Source organism: Dermacentor andersoni, chromosome 3 (genome assembly GCF_023375885.2).
Source record: "Dermacentor andersoni chromosome 3, qqDerAnde1_hic_scaffold, whole genome shotgun sequence".
Lineage (NCBI taxonomy): Eukaryota > Metazoa > Arthropoda > Arachnida > Ixodida > Ixodidae > Dermacentor > Dermacentor andersoni.
Genome location: NC_092816.1, coordinates 14,576,734 through 14,600,924, shown reverse-complemented (window position 1 = coordinate 14,600,924; position 24,191 = coordinate 14,576,734). Strand labels below are relative to the sequence as shown.

At 45.3% G+C, this 24,191-nt stretch overlaps 1 protein-coding gene across 2 annotated transcripts in view; it reads right to left on the bottom strand.

The window, feature by feature from the left end:
- Window positions 1-14,760: 14,760 nt before the first annotated feature.
- The window catches only part of LOC126520771 (scoloptoxin SSD14-like), a 113,333-nt gene continuing 103,902 nt past the window's right edge, over window positions 14,761-24,191 (bottom strand). For both annotated transcript variants that reach the window (XM_055065601.2, XM_055065600.2), the window contains 4 exons: window positions 22,709-22,896; window positions 21,516-21,756; window positions 17,867-17,980; window positions 14,761-15,174 (listed from right to left, as the gene is read on the bottom strand). In XM_055065601.2, the coding sequence (XP_054921576.1) occupies window positions 15,031-15,174; window positions 17,867-17,980; window positions 21,516-21,756; window positions 22,709-22,896 (687 nt within the window). In that variant the 3' untranslated portion in view covers window positions 14,761-15,030. The remainder of the gene's footprint in view (window positions 15,175-17,866; window positions 17,981-21,515; window positions 21,757-22,708; window positions 22,897-24,191) is intronic.

Sequence of the window (24,191 nt, the reverse complement as noted above, 5' to 3'; positions counted from 1 at the left end):
GACCATTCGTTTGCGGATGGTAGGCAGTTGTCCTCCTGTGGCTTGTCTGGCTATATTGCAGAATGGCTTGGGTGAGCTCTGCTGTAAAAGCCGTTCCTCTGTCGGTGATGAGGACTTTTGGGGCACCATGTCGCAGCAGGATGTTCTCGACGAAAAATTTCGCCACTTCGGCTGCGCTGCCTTTCGGTAGAGCTTTAGTTTCAGCGAAGCGGGTGAGATAGTCCGTCGCCACGACAATCCACTTATTCCCGGATGTTGACGTCGGAAACGGCCCCAACAAATCCATCCCAATCTGCTGGAATGGTCGACGAGGAGGTTCGATCGGCTGTAGTAACCCTGCTGGCCCTGTCGGCGGTGTCTTGCGTCGTTGACAGTCTCGGCATGTCTTGACGTAACGAGCGACGTCGGCGGTCAGACGCGGCCAGTAATACCTTTCCTGTATCCTCGACAGCGTCCGGGAGAATCCTAGGTGCCCAGCGGTAGGATCGTCGTGTAAGGCGTGCAGTACTTCTGGACGCAGCGCCGACGGAACAACAAGAAGGTAGTTGGCGCGGACTGGTGAGAAGTTCTTCTTCACGAGTAGGTTGTTTTGAAGCGTGAACGCAGATAATCCACGCTTAAATGCCCTAGGGACAGCGTCGGTGTGCCCTTCCAGATACTCGACTAGGGCTTTTAGCTCCGGGTCCCCTCGTTGTTGTTCGGCGAAGTCTTCCGCGCTTATTATTCCAAGGATGGCGTCGTCATCCTCGTCATCTTGCGGCGGCGGGTCAATGGGGGCGCGTGATAGGCAATCGGCATCCGAGTGTTTTCGTCCGGACTTGTATGTTACAGTGATGTCGTATTCTTGTAGTCTGAGGCTCCACCATGCCAGCCGTCCTGAAGGGTCCTTTAAGTTAGCTAGCCAACACAACGCGTGATGGTCGCTGACCACTTTGAATGGCCTGCCATAGAGGTAAGGGCGAAATTTCGCTGTAGCCCAAACGATGGCGAGGCATTCCTTTTCGGTTGTAGAATAATTGCCTTCCGCTTTTGACAACGACCGGCTAGCGTAAGCTATCGCGTGTTCATGTCCATCTTTTCTCTGGACTAGGACGGCACCGAGGCCTAGGCTACTGGCGTCAGTGTGTATTTCGGTATCGGCGTGCTCGTCGAAGTGCGCAAGTACGGGCGGCGACTGCATGCGTCGTTTGAGTTCTTGAAATGCGTCGGCCTGCGGCGTGTCCCACTTGAACTCGACGTCACATTTAGTTAGCTTTGTCAGCAGCTCAGCGACGCGTGAAAAGTCCTTGACAAATCGCCTGTAGTAGGCGCACATGCCAAGAAATCTACGCACTGCCTTCTTGTCGATAGGCTGCGGGAACTTTGCAATGGCAGCTGTCTTCTGCGGGTCGGGGCGGACTCCAGACTTGCTGATAACATGGCCTAGGAACAGAAGCTCCTCGTAAGCGAAGCGGCACTTTTCTGGCTTCAGAGTGAGCCCTGATGACTTGATGGCATCTAGTACTGTTGCAAGCCGCCTAAGGTGATCGTCGAAATTTCCGGCGAAGACAAACAACGACGTCATCCAAGTAAACGAGACAGGTCAGCCACTTCAGTCCTGCTAAAACCGTGTCCATCACGCGTTGGAACGTTGCAGGCGCCGAGCACAGTCCAAATGGCATAACCTTGAACTCGTAGAGGCCGTCTGGGGTGATGAAAGCGGTCTTTTCGCGATCTCTTTCGTCGACTTCTATTTGCCAATAGCCTGACTTGAGGTCCATCGACGAGAAGTACTTAGCGTTGCAGAGCCGATCCAATGCGTCGTCTATCCGTGGAAGGGGGTATACGTCCTTCTTCGTGATCTTGTTCAGACGACGATAATCGACGCAGAAACGTAGGGTTCCGTACTTTTTCTTCACCAGGACAACAGGGGATGCCCACGGGCTTTTCGACGGCTGGATGATGTCGTCGCGCAGCATTTCGTCGACTTGTTCTCTTATAGCTTCACGTTCTCGCGGTGAAACTCGGTAAGGGCTCTGGCGCAGTGGTCGAGCGCACTCCTCGGTGATTATGCGATGCTTGGCGACTGGTGTTTGTCGAATCCTCGATGACGTCGAAAAGCAGTCTTTGTATCGTCGGAGCAGACTTCTGAGCTGCTGTTGCTTAATCACGGGGAGACCTGGATTAATGTCGTAGTCTGGTTCGGGAACCATGGTCGTCGGGGTAGATGCGGCGGAATCTGAGAGGACAAACGCGTTGCTGGTTTTCAGAATTTCCTCGATGTGCGCGATCGTCGTGCCCTTGTTGATGTGCTTGAACTCCCGGCTGAAGTTTGTCAGCAACACTTCTGTTTTCCCTCTATGCAGTCGAGCGATCCCTCTTGCGACGCAAATTTCACGATCTAGCAGTAGACGTTGGTCGCCTTCGATGACGCCTTCTACGTCAGCAGGTGTTTCGGTGCCGACCGAAATAACAATGCTGGAGCGAGGCGGGATGCTCACTTGATCTTCGAGCACACTCAAGGCGTGGTGACTGCGAGGGCTCTCCGGCGGCATCGCTTTATGTTCCGACAGCGTTATTGACTTCGACTTCAGGTCGATGATTGCGCCGTGTTGGTCCAGGAAGTCCATACCGAGAATGACGTCTCGTGAACACTGTTGGAGGATAACGAAGGTGGCAGGGTAAGTCCGGTCATGAATGGTTATTCTTGCCGTGCAGATTCCAGTCGGCGTGATGAGGTGTCCTCCAGCGGTACGAATTTGAGGGCCTTCCCGTGCGGTCTTAACTTTCTTCAACTGGGCGGCGATGTGTCCACTCATTACGGAATAATCAGCCCCTGTGTCCACTAAGGCGGTAACTGCGTGGCCGTCCAGAAGCACCTCGAGGTCGGTGGTTCTTTGTCTGGCGTTGCAGTTAGGTCTTGGCGTCGGATCACGGCTGCGTCGCGTTGACCTGTGGCTGGTATGTGACGTCGTCAGGTCGTCTTTCGTCGTTGCATTCTTTCTTTCCAGACTTCGTCGGGACGGCGGGGTGTCGTTATGTCGTCGAGGTAGTTTCTTCGGCTTCTTCGTCGGCGGCGGAGGGTCTTCGTCAGTTCGACGGACAGCAACCGCACCTCCATCGGTTGCTGCTTTTCGTTTTCCGGATATGGGCTCGCTGACCGGCCCCGGGCTGGGCCAGTGAATGGTCGGCGCTGCGGCGACAGGTAGCGGCCTGGTGATGGCGAACGCGACGGTCGTCGAGAGCTCCACTGAGTAGTCGCGAGGTAGTCAGCGATATCGCGAGGGCGTTCACCTTGCTGCGGGCGCGGAGCGTTGACGGCGAAACCTCGCAGTCCCATCTCCCGGTATGGACATCGTCGGTAGACGTGACCCGCTTCTCCGCAGTGGTAGCACAGCGGGCGGTGGTCAGGAGCGCGCCATACGTCTGTCTTCCTCGGGTAGCTGCGCTGGGCGACGGGTGGGCGTGCTGGCGGCGGGGGTGGTCGACGGAATTGCGGCGTTACAGGGCCCTGGCGCGGTCGCGGAGGAGGACCTTGACGGCGTGCGACGGCGGCGTAGGTCATCGTTTCTGGCAGGGGTTGCGGTAATTGAGGTTGCACCTCCGGAACTCCAAGCGACCGCTGAACCTCATCTTTGACGATGTCAGCGATCGAGGCCACTTGAGGCTGCGACGACGGGAAGATCTTCTGAAGCTCCTCTCGTACGACTGCCCTGATAGCCTCGCGCAGGTCGTCGGAGGCCAGCGATTGAACGCCGGCATAGTTTGTAGAGTTGGTGCGGCGGTCGAATTGCCGGTTTCGCATCTCGAGTGTATTCTCGATGCTAGTGGCTTTGCGAAGAAACTCGTCGACGGTCTTCGTCTCATCGTATCTCGCTGCGTGTTTTGTCAACATATCTGATAGTGTGTTGATTTGGCTTGTCTCGTTGTATGTTCCGATCTAAGACTTTAGGAAAGTCAGTGCACGTTTGGCGTCAAATGTCTATAACAACATTAAGCTCACAAAATTCCGGAATTGAAAATCTAATGCACGACTTTGGAAATATCAATGTACCTTTCGCATCAAAAGTTTATTAGAACTTTATACCCATAAAGTGTGAGAATTGAAATCCAAGCGCTCCCGATTCCGCGGCCTCAGCGAGATGCCGCGACGAGCCCGCCCGCCACGGCTTTGGAACTTGTGACTCCCGGTGCATGGGCGTTGCCGCGAAATCCATAATATTATGGGGTTTTACGTGCCAAAACCACTTTCTGATTATGAGGCACGCCGTAGTGGGGGACTCCGGAAATTTCGACCACCTGGGGTTCTTTAACGTGCACCTAAATCTAAGTACACGGGTGTTTTCGCATTTCGCCCCCATCGAAATGCGGCCGCCGTGGCCGGGATTCGATCCCGCGACCTCGTGCTCAGCAGCCTAACACCATAGCCACTGAGCAACCACGGCGGGTTTGCCGCGAAATCCAAGCCGATTTCGCAATGTTCGCGCTAAAATGTTTTTTTTTTCTTTTTTTTCGAGCGTGAAAAGGACAGTCTAGACAAAATCAAGCATGATTTCCGGCGCCGGGGGTTTTTGGCCGGCGGCGCATGGACAGCACGAAAAAATTTCGGGGAGTGGGAGGGGGGGGGGGGGGGCTGAAGCCCTACCCCCACCGCAACGTCGTGCTCCCTGTTCTCCCTCACCGCTGCGTCGCACCACGTCCCCTTCGTCACCGGAAAACTAGCTAGCGCGGCCGATGGACGTGAGGTTGCTGGAGACGTGCTACTGACAGAAATACCTCCTGTGTTGATGCTTAAAAACAAAGTGCGCGTTCTTGTAGATAATGTGCCTGTGATGGCTCTGGTAGACACAGGCGCAACAATTTCGGTCATGAGTGTCTCTTTAAGAGGTGTTAGGGCGAAAGGTTTTGTTTAAATGGGACGAAGATTCAAAGTTCTATGGAGTGAATGGCGAGCCGTTGCGACCTATTGGTGTGTGTAGTGCTTACGTGTTTTTGGGAGGCCATGTTATTACGACAGAGTTTGTAATTATTCCTCGATCGACCCATGATGTTATTCTCGGCATGGACTTCTTGCGAGAGTGTGGTGCTGCTGTCGACTGCCGCACAGAGAAGGTATTCATAAGTGGTAGGATTCCGTCAGGACTCCTGGAGAACTGGCCCTGTAGATCACGAAACTACACTGTGTGTTTATGGTGAAACGGTCATATCTGCATCATCTACCGCTTGTGTTCCCGTTGTCTGTTGCGGCGTCGATTCCGACAGCTTCGATGCTACTGTAAAACGGATGCACATTAACTGTGTGAAGAAGAATGTGTTGGTGCCACATTGTGTGGTGTCGATCAAAGGCGGATGCACTCGCTTATGGACCGTAAACTGTTCTAAGGAGCCCGTTATACTGCCAGACGGCATGAAATTAGCCTTCGCAAGGGAACACGCGTCCTCATCAGTGGCTGAACTTAGAGATGTGCCGGAAGAACCTGATAGCCACAGTTCTGAAACGGCCCTTTTGTCAGTGGTAAATAAATCGCTCAGCACGAGTGAACGCCGAACATTAGTGGGTGTGCTTTCGAAGCACGTTTTGGTATTCAACTTTGCGCAGAAGGACAAAATACCTGCAATCCCAGGGTCTCAAACACGCCATACCATCAACACGGGTTCGGCAAATCCAATTAGACAAAAGCCATATCGCGTTTCACCATCAGAGTGCCAGATTACCATCGAACAAGTGCGCGAAATGATGAAGAAGGGAGTCGTAACAAGAGTAAGCGAATCCGTAGGCAGCTCCAGTGATTCTCGTAGAAAAAGAAGGATGGATCTTTGATATTTTGCGTCGACTATCGCTGTTTTAAGGCTGTAACAAAAAAGGATGTGTACCCACTCCCACGTATTGATGATGCAATAGACTGCCTTCATTCCGCCTCTTACTTTTCCTCAGTAGATTTACGATTCGGCTATGGGCAAATTCCTATGCATCCTGAGGACAAGGAAAAGACTGCCTTTGTAACCTCTGATGGACTCTTCGAATTTAATGTGATGCCATTTGGACTGTGCAACGCTCTGGCAACTTTCGAGAGATTTATGGACGCTATTCTGCGCGGCTTGAAGTGGAACATCTGCATGTTCTATCTCGACGACGTCGTCGTCTTTGGCTGCACCTTCAGCGAACACAACTCGTGTCTGGATATTGTTCTGAACTGCATCAGAAACGTTGGCCCAGTTTTAAACTCCAAGAAATGCCACTTCAGAGATCGCCGAACCCTTGTGCTTGGGCACCTCATCGACAAGGATGGCATCCACCCTGATCCCCAGAAAACAGCAGCTGTTGAAGCGTCCAGTGCACCATGCTAAGTCAAGGAGCTCCGTAGTTTTCTGGGGCTTTGTTTCTATTTCCGCCGCTTTATTCCTAAATTCGCCGATGTCGCGTATCCACTGACATGCCTGCTACGAAAGGACATCCCCTTTGAGTGAACTCTGGAGTGCGACTCCTCTTTTCGTCAGTTGAAGTTTCTGCTGATGTCATGACCGGTTCTTCAACACTTCAGTCCTTCAGCTCCGACGAAACTCCATACGGATGCCAGTGGCACAGGTAGTGGTGCCGTCCTAGTTCAATGCTATGGTGACCACGAACACGTGATCAGATATGCAAGTCGCTCATTAAGTAGGCCCGAGCAGAATTACACTGTCACGGAACAAGAATGCCTTGCGGTAATATTTGTGCTTCAGCAGTTTCATTCTTACCTGTATAGACACCCTTTTACAGTTGCTACCGACCACCACTCATTGTGTTCAATTGTAAATCTTCGTGACCCTTGTGGCCGCCTTGCGCGCTGGGCGTTCCGACTGCAAGAATACAGCTTCACCATCTCTTATAAGAGCGGTCGACGACACACTGATGCGGACTGCTTCTCGAGTATGCCACTTAGCACTACGGACTGTGACGCCGACGACTTCGATCACCTCGTGGATTCTGTGTAGCCGCGTTTTCCAGACTTCGACTGTTTCAAAGGCGAACAATGAAAAGACACTAAATTAACACCGCTCTTCACCGCTACGACAGCATCGACGACAGCAAACCATTTCTGCGTACGCTATGGACTCCTGTATAAGAACTTTTCCAGCACTGGTGCATGTTTTCTCCTAGTGGTACCGGAGAGCCTTCGCACAGCGATTCTGAGTGTTATGCAAGACGACTGGACGTTTGGCCATTTAGGTTCGGCGAGGACGCTCTCCCGGATTCAAGAACGCTTTTATTGGCCTGAAATGCGACAGTTGGTATGTGGCCAGCTGCATGCAGTGTCAGCGCCACAAACGGCAATCTACTGCTCCAGCTGGTCTCCTGCAGCCGATCTCGCCTTTCAAGCACGCCTTTCCAACAAGTGGGCATTGACTTTGCGGGCCCTTTTCCAAAATCAGCCAAGGGAAATCGTTGGATAGTTGTTTGCGTCCACTACCTCACACGCTACTGCGAGACAGCGCCCGTGCCCTCCGCAACTGACACTGATGTTTCAACATTCCAGCTGCAATATGGCAATATGGCATCTTGCAACATGGTCCGCCCCGCGTGATCATCTGCGACCGTGGACGACAATTCACAGCGGATGTCGTAGAGGACCTGCTTCGTTTGTGTGAATCCCACTAGCGTCACTCGACACCATAAAATCCACAAACGAATGGGCTTACGGAGCGCACCAACTGAACAATTGCAAACATGCTATCCATGTATGTTTCATCCGACCACAATAACTGGGATGACGTACTGCCTTTCATCACGTACGCGTTCAACACCGCCAAGCACGAGACTACCGGCTATAGCCCTTTCTTCCTGGTGTACGCACAGTCACTCCGGTACACTATCGTCAAGACTCTCTGCCTTGCCGAAAAAGCTCACCGTATTGCTCATTTGCGCACTTTGGCATAGCAGGACAGATCAAAAGCAAGCTACGACATTCGCCACCATCCGGTAACCTATCACCCTGGTGATTTAGTCTGGCTGTGTACTCCAGTACGGAAACGCAGGTTATGTCAAAAGCTTTGGCCACCTACAATGGACCGTTTGATATTATTAACAGACTCGCGGAAGTCACCTATAACATAGCTCGCCTCACGGTGAGTGGTAGAAGAGCTGCCAAGACCCAAGTGGTCCATGTTGCCTGCTTAAAATTGTTCACTTCAAGACAAATGGATTGACTCGCCCTGCAGACTTGGCTGCGACGAGAGGAATGTTGCGCGTGAGAAAAACGAAGACTGGTGAACATGCTTGCGGTCCCGGGCTGTAAAAAGAGGAAGAGGACGACACAGAGTTCATCAACAAGCTGGCTGCTTTTGCGCTCACCTTCCCGACCTAAAGTAAATGCCCCCCTTCATCCGTAAAGGTGATAAACGGTCTCCTTCACACATAACAATATTATAGAATTCAACGCTTATTGTTGCAGTAGGTAAATTTGGGAAAACCATATCACGGACTGATACTTGCAATGGTTCTAATAGCTGCTGCATCAAAATTACCTGGGGACGATGCAGTCGAGACCATTGATTCGCAAAGAAGGCAGTCGACTCCCGAATGAACACTTAGGAGGAGCGTCTCTGGGAGAAGCAAAGATTCAGTAATGTCTCGACTGTCAGTATTCGACATGAGTTTGAAGAGAAGGAAGGTGAGTTTCATGATAAAGAATATTATTCGCTACAAATTTTGGAAGGCCATGACATAGACGTAATGATTCACATTCTGAAAGAATGAGAGAGCATAATTTATAAGCAGGACCTGCAGAAAATAATACGCAACCAAACTCTAAAATGGACTGGACATACATACAATAAATCATCAGCAGAGTCTCCCTGCGTATTCCAGAATGGCTGTTGCCGACTCTTCATAACAAACCAACAGCCCGTGCTCCTTTAAATGTGATGAATTCTCTGTGTGTCTGTCAATTAAGCTCTTCTGTATAAGTAATTCCAATATTTTAATGATTGTACCTGTGGAATTATCTCCTGATCATACATCATTGTTATCTGGACAGGAAAAGTTCAGGGAAAAACTAGGATGGCACTTTTGTTCACACTTTTGACACTTTTGTTGACATTTAGCGACATTTGTATTCCTTTAAGCCACATTTCAACCTGGTTGAAATACGACTGCAATGCGTTATAAAGGCGATGTATATCGCTTGACCTTGGATCGCACAGCACGTAGGCTTCTCCTCCTCGTCCTCCTCTTCGTTCACCTTCTTGGTTCTTCATTCGTGTCCTAAATTCAGCACGCTTCACCCTCGCTGGCTCTCTTTGTTCAGACCCCCTGGTGTAGTACTTGAGAACATTTCCGATGGAGGCACAATTTTCTTTACCAGACGCTCCTAGATACCATATTGTCTTCAAGATGCCGTGCTGTGACGTAGTCTTTACAACAGGAAAGGGTCCGTGAAATTGAAGTCCCAACTTTTCTTTTATCAACCTTTATCAACTTTTGTTGTTGCGTCTTCTGTCAAAGCTTCTCTTCGTGCGGTGTTTGTAGATATCCATCTCCTGCGTGTTTTTCCTTGTTTTGGTAAGCTTAAGCTTGCCCAGGATACCCAGTTCGCGGTCTGCAGTAAGTGTCGGCGTGACTCCCGAGGCAGCAAAAATAGGGCTGCACCCCAAGCCACTGGAGTATGAACGGTTATGATGCCTCACAGCAGCATCTAGGCAGCATTTCCACCCACCTGCAAACTTCAGGTATGCCCTTATAAATTGCTTCACATCTCGGATGGCAGGCCCTGCAAAGCCGTTTGTGGCGGGGTACTAAGGCGAGCAAAATTAGATAGTCATACCATGGTCTCTAATTCACTTCACTAGTTTAGCCCTATGGGATTTAGGTCCATTGCCACACACTATGGTCTTTGTATGTTTTTCCGCTTGGAGAGCAATGACGCTGAGGGCGTCTTCCTTTCTTGCCTTTGCCGTAATCATTCTGGTACATTCGTCTGTGCAAAGTGGAAACGCTTGCATTTTCCTCACACCTTCAGGCACTTTCTTGAGCTCTGCAAAAATCCAAGTCAACAACTTCAAAGGGGATTCGCGAATGCTGCAGGATTACCATTATGTCTGTCGCCTGTGTGAACTTCACTTTGTTTACTTGACATGTGTGACATGTCCGTACGTAGTTGCTAAAGTACTTTACTTGACCTGACTTGACCGTGTAAACCGCTTCAGTAGCTTGTTGTACGTGCAGCAAAACCCATCATGCCCACCCGATTTTGTAATAGTATCATGGCAAAGGTGAAAGATCATCGGAACCATTGCCAGTGGCACGTGGTACTTTCCATTGATATCTTTCATTTCATCTCTGCTTTCCCACTGTTCCACGAAATTTTCTGTTCCAGGTGTTTGCTTGTTTTGGAGATGAGCAATCTAGATGAAGCATCTTCATTGGCGAGTAGTGGACCAGGGCAGTGCAAAACAACGAAATCAAATTGTTGCAGATAATTAACCCACCTTGCAATGCATCCTCGTAGTTGTGCCATGTGAAGGTGTATCAATGACTCATGGTCAGTGAAAAGTATGAATTTCGCTCCTTCTAGGTAAGTTTGGAAATATTGAACAGCTTTCAAGATGGCCAGTACTTTTTCGGTGGTGGTGTAGTTCACTTCTGCAGGTTTCAATGTATAGCTGTAGTATCTAGCACATGGTGCCTTTGGTGGCCAGGTTGGTTTGAGAGCTTCTGATAGAGCACTGCCCCAGTTGCGTAATGCGATGTATCAGTGTTGAACACAAACGCTACAGAGAAATCGGGAGTGCAGAGAATAGGGTCCGGACATATAAGCCTTACTGGTTCACGGTAGGCACTTTCACGCTTGTCATTCCACAGGAATGGTATTTCTTTCTGCATCAGTCATCTGAGGCATTTTGTCTTGACTGCAGAGTCTCAAAGGCACTAAAGTGTCCAGTGAGGCCCAGAAAGATGCACAGGGAATGTACATGGTAAGGCTTCACCAACTTCAAAGTTCTTTAAACAGATTCCTGCTTTGTGCTTTTGGTACAGAATGTCCTGCCTGGAAATGCCACTTCTTGGAAGAATGCACTTTCCGTGATATTTACTTTGAGACGTGCATGGCTGAGGGCATAAAGAACTAGGGAAATTCGACTTTTACTATGTTCTTTTGTCTTTGAGAAAATGACTCATCTATATAAACATTGCAAAAGCTGCCCAAGCATGCTTTCAGAATTTCATTCGACTTGAAACCATGCTGAGGAATTATTCGATCCGAAAGGTAGTCAATTATATTCAAACAAATATAACAGTGTAACGAATACTGTGTACTTCTTTGTCTCCTCAGTCAAGTGAATCTGCCAAAAGCCTTTGCAGAGGTCGATCTGCGAGAATCAGTGGCAGCCATCGGTTTCATCGATAACAGTATCAATTTTTGGCATTGTAAAGTGTATTCTCTGTTTGGCCTTCTAGAATGCTATAATCAGTACAAAGACGAAAAGTCCCATCGTCCTTAGGGGCGATGGTTATAAGGTGAAGCTAACGGTGAAACTGATGGTCGGATGATGCAGGCGTCCAACACTGCTTGCAGCTCCTTTTTCAACCAAGCCTTTTTCTCCCTTAACATATTGTATGGGGCTTTCCAAACCACTGTTTTGTGTGCGAGTTCAAACGGAGCTGCATGGGACTTAATCGCCGGAGGAGTTTTCTATGCATACCATCTCTGGATACTTTGCTCTGATGTCTTCCTCACAGTGAGCTAACCTTAAGAGGGCTAGATGTCTCTCGACTTTGTCAGTTTAGTATTTTCAACCAAAATCTTGTCATCTCAATAAAGGGTATCTTCAGCTTTTTCATTTCCAGGTGAGATAAAAGGAAGTCATAGGTGATGTTGGGTATTGTGAACATGTCACTCTTTACGCAACGTCCTAGAAATTCAATCACGACAGACGCCCACTCATTGTGGGAGCTTACGGCCCCATCGTAACATTGGACACGTAGAGTGCTGCCATTGTGGATATGACTGCTGTCTATTCTTTTCTGGTTGATGATGGACACAGACGTTCCACTGTCCACGAATGCAATCATCTCAACACTGTCAATCTCGATAGGGATGGGAAGTATGCTAGGAGATGCAAAGTACGTCGTTTCATGGGAGTCATTAGAGGCCAGTTGTCTTTGCTCCGTTCTGTGTGTTGTTCGCAATCAATTGGAATGCGTAGAATACTACCAGGACTATTCCAGCAGCAATTCAAGGACTTAAAAAAAATTGTTCTCAAAGTTCCCCATAAATCTGATCGTATATGCAACAGATTTTACAAGCTCGATCTCATTGCTGTCCAGGAGAAATTCTTCTCCGCAAGGATGACTTTCCTGTGCTGGTTCCAGTGGCTAATTTTTCAGACACCACATACGCTCATCTCTTGTATCTGAGGCTTTCAGCTCAACCTGATTTTGAATACTGGCAGAGAGTCCCAACGTTACCAAAGCTGTAACTTTGAATGATGAGAGTTTAGGCTCTGCCATGCACAACAGACGACGCTTCCCAAGGCAGTACTCGAGTAGGGAGCTTTGCGTGTCTGAAGGGTAGCACCAACTACCATCTCTCCAATGGATTGCATTGAAACACCACCAGGAAGCCGTGTTTCCACTTTTCCCGATATGTTGGCTTCTGATCCAGGATCTGCAGATTGTACCATTTTCCGGCAGCAACACCAAGGTAACATCACATGTCCTGTACTTTCGCTTCATCGTATAGCCACCTATTATTGTCAGAAGCATGCTCGTAATACCATAACCAATGTTGCAGATCTTCGGAGCCTCCTTAAAGAAACATCAGGTTCAACCGTATCTGGCGCTCGTTTTCCTTCCCTCAGAGATTCAGTTCATGTGGCCATACGCTGACATTGTTGCATCATCTGTCACTGTCGCACTTCAAAAACTTACAAAACATGGATCACCTTCTCCGCTGACATATCCTCTGTGGGAGAACCATGGTGCCTGGGTGCCACAACAAGCTCTTTTATTGTCGATAGCTGCAGCTTCACTTTGACTGATCCGTCTGCAAAAGTTCCTCACGGCGTGTGGACGCTTCGTGAGCACTGTGTCGATGAGGCCAGAGAAGCTGACATGGTGTGGAAGACATGTTGACGGCTTATGTTGCACTTAGTAGCCAGTTGAGATAATGCACTACAACAAGGTCTAGTTGATGAAGAATGTAACCCACATCCTGGCGGCTGTACCAAATTATGTAGCGTTCCTTACAAACACAACTAAATGAAACACATAGCTTAATACAGACAGTTGTATCCCACCATTTTATTCCAACTTCCCTCCACATCGTCCCTTCCTTCATCCCCTTGGTTCTTCCTCTTTCGTGGCCTAAATGGAGCACGCTTCAACAATTCGTAAATTGCAATAAGTGCCATGACGTAATTAGTTAAAAGATTCATTATTGAAATTGTTTATTTGATTACGCATTTAAATTTCTCGTGCAAGGAATGTCAGCATCTTAAAGTTATTCAGCGCAAGCACTTGAATTGTTCTATCTGCTATAGGCGATTTTTAAATGTAGGATGTAGGTGCGTGTGCATGTGCGAGTGCGTATGCGGGTTAGGCCCACAGGCTTTCACAACCACCTGCAGCTGACTTCTTGTAGCTATGAAACATAACAATAGCGAACAGAGAGTAATGTCCAGGGGTGCCTTTATGCTGCATTTTGAGGTAATATCGCAGTAGCTGTTTTCTGTAGCCTACTGAATAAACCAACATCCATATATGGTTACACTAGAAGGATTTACACTTTAATTACATGGCGCACCAAACTCCACTCCTCAACTAGAATATAACTACAACCTACATCAATGATGCACTGCAGAAAGGTCCGAGATGCAAGCAGAGCTTGTAGAACATGACTTGAAGGTGGCTATTGGGCTCATGAAGGCACAATGAGCTAAGTGGAGTATCCACTAATGCAGTATCAAATAAAGCATCAGATGTACCCATCCTTTTGTTTACAGTGGCATAGCTCATAAGTCTGTGAAACTGTTCCAGGACAGAAGCCCAGCTGTAAGTTACCAACATACAAGTGATGAACCAGTTTAAAAGAAGTACAGAGTGCCTCGCTATGCTACAGTTCTCAGTAAAGAGCTTCTTTGTCTATCCCTTATGGAACACATGAAGTAATTCAAGGTTCTTGATGTACGCAAATGTGTACGAGATTATCCTTAACGAAAATAAAGTAAACCAGATAACCCAACGCTTTTTTCATGTCATCTAGAAAATACCGGAAAAACCTGGAAAGAGGAAATTTTGTTTACACTAATATATTACATACTAGGGACACACAGGGTTAATCAACATGCTTTGAAATTACCTTCTTTTTTGTCCATTTTCACATTAGCACAATATGACAATGCAATATGGTCTGTGCCAACAGGATGCATTAGTGGAGCCTCGTTTTGTACGCTATCGCACTGCGCATGTTTTAATAACTTGTCTCAAAACGTGTAGAATCGATATTGTAATATGCTACGTAGTTATAAAAGGCCTCTTCAGTAAAACCTTGCTTTCTACTTCCGTTTTCCATTCATGCATAAACATCTTCTGGTAACCTTCGTGCTCATTTGTACCTCTCTTAAGGTGTGAAAATGCCAAATGATGAACTTCTCAGTGAATTGGGGCACATCCTAGTCGGGTGTTAGCAAGTCACTTCCCCACAAGTTTAGAGTAATGTGCCTGCAGATCAGAATCAACAAAAGAGATGTGCCGCGAGGCCTGTTTCAAAACACTGCTTTGAGAAAAGCTGAACAAAACACCACTGAGTGGCTGAAAAAATAATTTACTTTCTTCTTTCACAGTATACATTCAAAAGGCAAATACAATCTTAAATACACATAAAATCTATGAGGCTCAGCTGCCGTGTGCCTTTTAAAGGTGTTTTAAAAAAGATGGTAGTGAGTGGAGCACTGAATATGAAATTCAGGAATGGTTCGCTGAAGAAAACAGTACAACCTATAGGTGTGTAGGAGCGAACTCCTTGGTCTCCCTGCTGTGCCACTGGCCAGGTGGTGGGCTTCATGCAAATTTGATCAGTAACCAGCTATACTGCCGCCTTTTCTAAAGTCCACATTGGCAAGGACACCACCATCTGATTGTGTAATGCCCTGGAATGCCGACTCCTCCACTTCTGGCCTGACCTTGTGTCCAAATTCTTGCAGTTTGTCCAGGATGATCTGCAAAAAAAAATATATCAAATGATTAGACCGACAAGGCAAAACTGCAATGAATGCGTCAAACAAATTATGGTGAATTAATGTGTTTGTCTAGACCCAATTATTTTATAAGTTCCAGTCATAGATTATTGCTGTTTTCATAAGGACTTTAAATTCCAGACCAACAGCCATTGCTTGACCATTGAAAGCAAACATGCTATCAATAAAATGACATTGTTTTTATTCAGCTGTCATTTTATTCCTATGGCCACTCTTACTATAAGTGGAGGTTCGGTAAGCCAGAGAAGAAGTGAAAATGAAATATGGCTGGCGATGCTGCCCTTAGTTTTCTGCATCAGGTCACATGCCATTGTGGATTTTGACAGCCTATACAGATATCTAATTGTTTCGTGGTGGTAAAAAAAAGGACTACATTGCACTTAAAAAGAACCAAAGTCGCATCACAGAGAGTTTCAAGAACCTTTCCTGTGCTAAAACAGTCCCACTTCCACTAAATTAAAGTGCACGATGGAACACTTATGTGCCCATCTGGAGGTTTTGGTGCAAAATGATGTATAGGGTTTTTATGGTGCAAGGGCCAGATATGGCCAAATAGCTCCATACACATGGTCATGAGTTCGAAATAACCTCCTGCCTAACAAATAAGATTAAGAGCTTTGAAAGAATACCTCAACGGTATAAAATGATTCAGCATTGCTCTTGAGTACCTTTAATGTGAATCTTTTTGCCGTTGCACTGAAGTGCAAAGTAGAACATCTATACAGGACCGCTTGAGCAAAACAGATGGTCACCCTTTGAATCTACACTGACACAAAAGAGAGCAATGGGCATGGAGAATTCAACTTTGTTGTGTGGTGGCAGCTCTTAAGGACTATGTGTATCATGCAATAACCAAACAAGGCACCTGTTCATACGTGTCAGCAGGATTTTTCCTTTATCTATTAAAGATCATGCTGCACCCACTGCCTCGTATCCCTTAGTAGAAGTAAAAGAATTTCATCATGTCAAGATAAGACATTGTGATGGACGAAAAACCTTATGAAATACTCCCGACCTGAGCTACAAACCATTCTTCGCTTGCTTCAAAACTGAGTAACGTGCAGTGTTGCCAAAGAGGGCCTTGTGAGAGGTGCAAGAACCTTAAGAGCATGTTCCTAGGGGTGTTCCTAGGGGTACTTTAAGAGAATGGCTACTGGCACCTGGACAACATGCTTATCAGAGGTTCCTTACATGATTCCTTGCACCAAAATTGTTGGCTATCACGTTGCCACAATCAAGAAGTGGCTTTGTTCCTCACATACATTTTACGAGCCATCCGGCTGCTAGACTGCACTTCCTACATTATCATGGCTGTTTTAGAGCATCTGCGATTTTAACGGATTACCAGTTTATAATAAAACCTGGTCCTTGTACAGCTGGAGGTGCTGCACTCATGCTGAGCTCCTATACATTGGTATTTTAAGGTACATAATGTGAACATGACTAGGCATGTGCCACCAGTGTGTTGGCATATGAGAAGGTCAATTAAGTTTCGAAGCGTCCCACGGTACCATGGTGAACAGATCTCACAGATGTTAATTTCTTTGTAATGCTAACACACTGTTAGTAAGAGCTGGTAGAGCTTTGTAACACTTAGACAATTGCACAGGTGACAGAAACCAGGTCTAGCTCACAGCATGTTGCTTAATTTGCTAATGAAGTCTGTGTTTATAGCGAAAATGCAGAAAATATAAGAAGACATGCCTAAGCATTTCCTGTGTAGCAGGGCCCATGCCTAAGGGTTAGAGAGACGCAACTGTATCCTCTATACTCATGGTTACTGGCAGTCATCGTTATATCCGTCAACAGGCCTACCAAACTTTTGTACGCCCTCAACTTGGATACGCTTCTTCGATCTGGTCTCCTCATCAACAATACCTAATAGATAAATTGGAATCCATCCAAAATCGTGCTGCCCGCTTTATAACTTCTAACTACAGTCGTCAATCTAGCTTTACCCAAATTAAACGCGATGTTCTCTTGCCGGACTTGGATTCCCGCCGCTCTGTTGCTCTCCTATGCCTCTTTCATAAATACTACTATAACTCATGGTCCAGCCGCTTGTCGCTTGAAACTCCTTCTCGCACATCTACTCGACTTCATAATCATCTCAGTTTCAGGCGCATTTTTGGCCACACACAGTCATTCAATAACTCTGCATTACCGCGCGCCATCGCACTATGGAATAGCCTTCCAAATAATATTGTCTCAATAAAAGATCCTGCGAAATTTCGTGAACATTTGGAACTTCACATGTTCGCTTGACCTTGTTGTACGGCTTTGTATTGTATTCGCCTTTGTATTGTTTTTGGACTTTGTTTTCCATTGTATTTCCTTGAATTTGTATGTATTTTTTCCAATGTTGAACAGTGTTCCTTTTTTTCCAATGTACAAACTTATTTGTTTCTCTTACTATGCAGTTCCCTTCTTTGCGTTAATTATTTGTCATTTTTCTGTAACCCCCCCTCTCAATGCTCCTCCGAGCCTGTAGGGTAAACTGAATAAATAAATAAATAACTGCTCAACACAAATGCACTCCAGTGTACACAGGTGTGAAGTATGTATATTGGCACAGTAACTTATTTTAATAAAAAGATTCTATTCATGATACCAAGGCTAGCTCTGTTAGAGTATGAATGACAGGTATACATACCGGCGGGAAGGACTTCTCATAGAAAATGTGGTTGGGGTAAAGCTGGTGATGAATACGAAGGTCGTCAATGGCTTGTTTGATTGTTTCATCAAGATAAAGTGTTTTGAACAAAATCTGTAAAATAAAATCAAGCATTTTATTGTAGTACTAGAAGAACACCACTCGTAACAAGCAACAAGTTATGCTTTGAATCTGTCTGCATGCATGTAATGGGTGCTAATGGCAATAATGCTAGGAAAACATGTGAAGACCATATCAATAGCATATGCACTTCGCGATGATCTATGGAGGTAAGTTGAGCGAAGTAAAATACCAAGCCAGCATGCCATAACAGAGTTTAACAAATATGTGTGTGTAAAAATTCAGTCTTGTAGAAATTATATCTAGAGCATAATACAACATTAATGAAAATGCCGAATGTCAAATGCACACCAGCTCACCATAACAATTTGGGCTGCTTGAAAGCAAAAACAGTATGTTTGTTAGACATGTATAGATTAGAAATAAGCATATGGCACTAACTAAAGACCACATTCTCGTTTCACAATGCTGCAACACACACACACACACGCGAAATTCTGTGTGGCATTTCAGTAGTGCCAGCGTCATATGCCCAAAGCATTTTGTCCCCGCTTGAGCACTTATAAGCACTTAAACGTATGTATATACAAACGTGGGCATTGTCTTTTTACGCTGCTCAGGAAAGCCGGAGATGATGCTACATAGGAAGCTATCTGAGGTGATTCACAACAATCTTCAAGCCAGCAAAGAATGAAATTAGCTCTCCATTTAAGACACTTGAGGGAAAACAAAATGAATGTGTAAATTGCAGTCCATGAAAATATATCTGGTTACACTAGTCACTGCTCGCTAATTGATTTTAGCGCTGATATTGCCTTGACAGATCAATTGAGTAGGGCACTCTACAAGTAAGATGCTGTAAAGGCTGTGTATTGTGTAACTTTGCTGTGCGAGCATGACATTCCTCCTCACCTTTTAAGATATTGCTGCTGGCAAATGCCAATGAGTACACCACTGCTGCCTGGAAATGGGCTCAATCTATCCAGTCACCATAGCCTTTACTGTTTTGTGGTCGACCGTACATACTATTTTGTCTTACCACTATGCTTCAATGTGAGATCAAGAAATTCAGTGTCATTTCTAGAACAATTTTATAAACTATTATTGGCTAATTTTAATGTGTACAGTTTGCACTTGGAGCACTTACACCAGTTTACATCAAAGTAGTTAATTGCAGAGCTTGCATTCCACAGCTAACTACTGTGGTAGTTCAAGCCAAATTTCAGCAGCATGAACCACAAGTGATGCTATGCAGGTTAACTATTACGAATGTGCTAAATGAACGCAGCAAGCAAAATACTCAACATCAGATCTTAAAAGGCATGCACTAAGAAAAAATAGTTAAGCAGGACCATTTCTAGGACAAGTGGGTCACTCGTTCAATGTAAAGGTTATCAGGCCACAGAAGTTACAAAAGGTTGGAAAGGCAACATAGCCTGTAATTCTTGAACCACTTTTCTGTGACAGCACAGGTCATGATGACGACTGGCTGAGAATAACATTGCATTAGAGAAACAAAGTTCTAGTTAGAAACCTTCAGAAGTTACCCAAAGTAACAAAAGAACCACAATTTACAACATCATGCAATGATTTCGTTTGTGCCATAATCAGAAACTGAATAAAGGAAATTTGCTTTTGCTTCCCTAAGGGGTTGTTTAAACATAATTTCTTGTGCTGATGTCTGCTGGTTGTTTAATTTGTTCAGACCATCATCGAAAAAGCATGCCATAATGTAGACTAGTGTGTGAAATATTATTTTGCAGGTTTCAGCTCGTTGTAATAATGTTCAAAGGTGCATGGCAAAAAAATTATGTGTGGCTCTGCTATCGCAAACACCAGAGACCAGCCGAGCTGGGGGAAGGCCAGTAAAGTAGTGCCAAACCGCACGCTTAGTCTAACTTTTGCTGGGTTTCCCCCAGGTCCGCCAGTCTCTGGTGTTTGCAATAGTAGAGCCATGCATAATTTTCTTTTTCCACCGAGAAAGAGGACCGCCGAAGTGAGTGCGCAGGTTTTTATCAGAGAGCAATGACGTCACACCACCTGTATCCCCGTGACGCCGCTCCTTCTTCCCCGCTACGTGACACCCACCCTTGCCACATCGCTATGCTGCGCAATGCTATTTTTGTACTCTGCTTTCACTCTCTCAGCTCTTTCTCCCCCAGCTCAGCGAAGCTACGGGCGTCAAGAGAAACCCAGCAAAGTTCTAACAGCTCCACTGTAAAAGGAATTTCTGAAAGCTGCCAATACTTTTGTGCTTCTCACCACTGGATTGATGAGATTTAATGACTCCAAGCAACATGTGGACTATGACAGGCCAGCAGTAGAGGGTTCCAAGTCAATTTGGACCACCACTTGTGTTCTTCAACATCTACTTAAAGCACAGTGCATGAATGTAGCATTAAACAAAATTAAATTATGAAGTTTTACCTGCCAAAAACCATGGTCTGATTATGAGACGTGCCTTAGTAGGGGCTCTGGAATAACTTAGACCACCTGGGGTTCTTTAATGTGCACCTAAATCTAAGCACATGGGTGTTTTCGCATTTCACCCCCATCGAAATGCGGCCACCGTGGCTGGGATTCAACCCTGCGATCACGTGCTTCGCAGCCCAACACAGTTGTAGCATTATGCCTTCATTGGTGTATGCATGGCCACTGCAGCCAAGAATCAAAACTGCACCCTCATGCACAGCAGCAGAAGGCCATATAGCCACTGTGCCCTACCATGGGTGCTTCTGACATTAAAGGAAAAGAAATGTACAAACAAGTCAATCAAAATTAAACCTGAGCAGCATGAAGGTTGTGCACGCTAGCATGTGGGATGTCACAGAACTGCAAGTTGCACGAAACGTTGAGGGATGTTCATATTCAAAGCAGATACAATGCAATAAGAACAATGAGTGAAAGAAGGAGACAAAAAACAAGCACAGGCGAGTGCGTCACATTCTGCATAAATGGACGAGACTTGGTGGGTGTCCACTGCAGCATGCTACTCATAAGGCCAGCAGCATCACTCCATATTATTTAAGCAGGGCAAATGACTTAGTGCAACAATAATATCTATACAATGTGCAAATGTCCCTCCCCATCAAAAAAAAAATAACAGTCCTTACAATACACTTGAGTGCTGCAGAGCTTAATATTTGGCATTTCAAATAATGCAGTGCCACTGCACAGCAGATCCTGCCGAATTTTACTGAACAGTGTCAAAAGTGTAATCCGGAACTGTAGCATAGTTTGTTGTGCGGCTGCTATGCTCCCACAGATCTGGCAATCAAAGAAGAAAGTAGCATATCTCACCCCTACATGACCTGTGTCCCAAACAAACAAATGAATTGCAAAAGATGCCATAGCAGAAAGATGCTAACTTTGTCCAGTGCATTTATATTTTATGGATCCCTACATTTCAGAATACATGAGCACTTTTGCCTTCTTGCTGTTTCTGATTACAGCCAATGCAGCATGCAATGAAATGATAGAGCCCACAAATAGAAGCCACAACCTTAAGCTAAGCAGCAGAATGCAAACAGAATCAATTTGGAGTGAGTAATGCCAAGTGCCAACTCACCTGAGCTGTGCCACTGGTAATACGAGAGCCACCAGCCCCACCAATGACAGTGCGAACAGTCCCAGAGGAGTCTGTTACAACAGTGGGGCACATTGAAGACAGTGGCCGCTTGCCAGGAGCAATGAGGTTGGCTGCTGACCACTCCAAACCAAAACTGTTCGTCGCATTCTCCACAGAAAAGTCATCCATGCCACTGTTCATAACTATGCCCGTCGATGGAGAAATCAGCATTGCTCCAAAGCTACAAGAAATGTATATTGTTATATTGGGCGTAGAGGGCAATACATGACAACACAATACAGCAGAGTAAGCCCAGAAACTGCAACAGGATGCATAAAGGGATAACAGCCAGATTAGTTATAGTTTTAGCTAACTGCAGCAACATTCAACTGAATCAAGCATCAAAATCTTACCAAGCTTTACATGTCCTGTGCTAGTAAAACTTGGCTAACACAAGTGAGCTCAAGCAAATTTCACAAGGGAAGAACTTGCTAAGTTGCAAGAAATTATCCTATTCACATTCAAATTCAGTTTGGACGAGAATCATGCAAGGATGATATGCCAGCAGCTGGAAATTTGCTGATTCTAGTCAGTTTTCAACAAAGACTGAAATCATGAAAAGAATTAGTGAGCTGTTTTTAAGAATAATAAGAGTTTTGTTTGTAATCATGCTGGAGATAAAGTGACACATTCATAAATTTGGTACACATACACAAACTAGTGTATTTAAGCACAATCAACAATAGCAAATATATTGATTCTTGGAATTACTGTGAAGCAATTGGATGGCTTCCTTCCCAGAAGTACTTTTTTTTAGAACTATTAGCCCAATTTAGATAAACAACAAAAGCCCAGTTTCTCTGCAGATTAACCCCAGAACACCCAGCATATTTTTACTACATGAGCTTGATACCTCCAGATTTCGATTTAAGTGCGGGAAGCAAAACACAAAGCGCATAGATTTAAGTTGTCAAGATTTCAACCAATCAGTAATTACTCTGATAATTTTTTCACTCACACATTTCATCAGTTTTGTATATAGTTGTACTCTATGACATGAAATAAACGAGATAAGGTTCAGTTTTCCTTGATGTGGAATGGTGTTATGGCTTTGTGTGGTTAACAGACAGAAATGAGGATCACTTGCAGATATTCCACATGAAAAAGAGATGAGGCTGAAACAGTGCACTCACTATCTGTTTACTGTGCTGGTGGCTGAGACAGCATCGCCGTTTGGTGCCAGCACGTTGACATGTGCTGTTCCTTTGTCCTCCTCAACATGGGATGCTGGCTCGTAAAAGCTGGGCTCATGGGTCTCAAAGTCAGAAATTTTGGACCTCAGAGAGTTGGCATAGTCCCGTGACAACATCAGTGCCACAATCTAAAAAAGGAAGAGGAAGACCACAATGGTACCAAGAGATTTTAATGAGTTCACAAATTTCTGCACCTACGTCTAGCAGATTAATATATGTATAATCACTTGGGTATTCATTGAAAGTTAACACAATTAAAGTCTGGTTTCAGAAAATCATTACAGAGACTGTCCCAATATAAAACAAAGTAGCAATTTTCTCACCAAAAATGATCATGGCTACTTTCAGGCATTTTATTACACACATGATGCCAGTTAACAGAATGAACACGTCAGAAAATACAAGTTCCAAAAATAGCAGCATTGTGCAACAGAAAAACATACTAAATGATCAGTGAAGAATGTGGCAAGCTTCAGTTATAATTTTGTTCAGCTATCAATGCACAGGACAAAAAACAGCCACATGTGTTATGAGAGCATGTGTTTACATTGAGCATGCCATGCAAACAAAGCAAATAAGTGCAATGCAAGACGTTAAAGCTAAGTTTTAGTGAATTAAACAATTGGGCATCAATTTTTCAAATGTCATGTTACCCTGTTTTCCATTACAAGCTCTAAGGGAGGGTTATTTAAATATAAAATAAATTGAAATATAGTTTTTCATAGCCTCATAGATTTCTTTTATTTTGGTGTAAGGATCCATACCAAGCAAGAAGACTACTTAGGTATGATAAATGAAATAGCCGAGATGATTTACAATTGGAGTGGAATTTTAGTGTAGACAACATAAGTAGTAGCTTGTGGAAAGTTACTGTTACTGATATGCTGATTTGATTAAAATATTAGCTACACTACTGCTCAATAGTGAGCTCATACTGAACAAGTAACATGGGTAAATTTGGCCTAGGTATATAATGAAGCTCAACTTTTCATTTCATTTTATTATATACTCTGAAGGCTGTACAGGCACTACAGAGAGGAGTGGCAATAGTAAAAAAAAAAAAAAGGCTAATGAAGCAGCACAAGATCACAGATAGCAGACTTGAACACATGATCTGTGATAGCGATGATGGAGGTTGGAAGGCGATTCCAGTCTTCAGTTATTTTCGTAATGAAGGCTTCAAGGTATGCACCGCTTTTACACTGAGGCACCCCAACCTTCATTGGATGATCAAAACGGGATGACAAATGACTTGTAGGGGCAAAAAATGTTTAGGTCATTATTAGTGTAGTATATCTTATGAAACAGACATAAGCAGGAAATTCCGATGTTTAGTAGAAAGGAGAGGTAGGTCAAACTGTTGCTTTATGCTAGAAACGCTGGCTAAGCAAGAGTAATTAGAGAGGATAAACCTAGCCGAGTG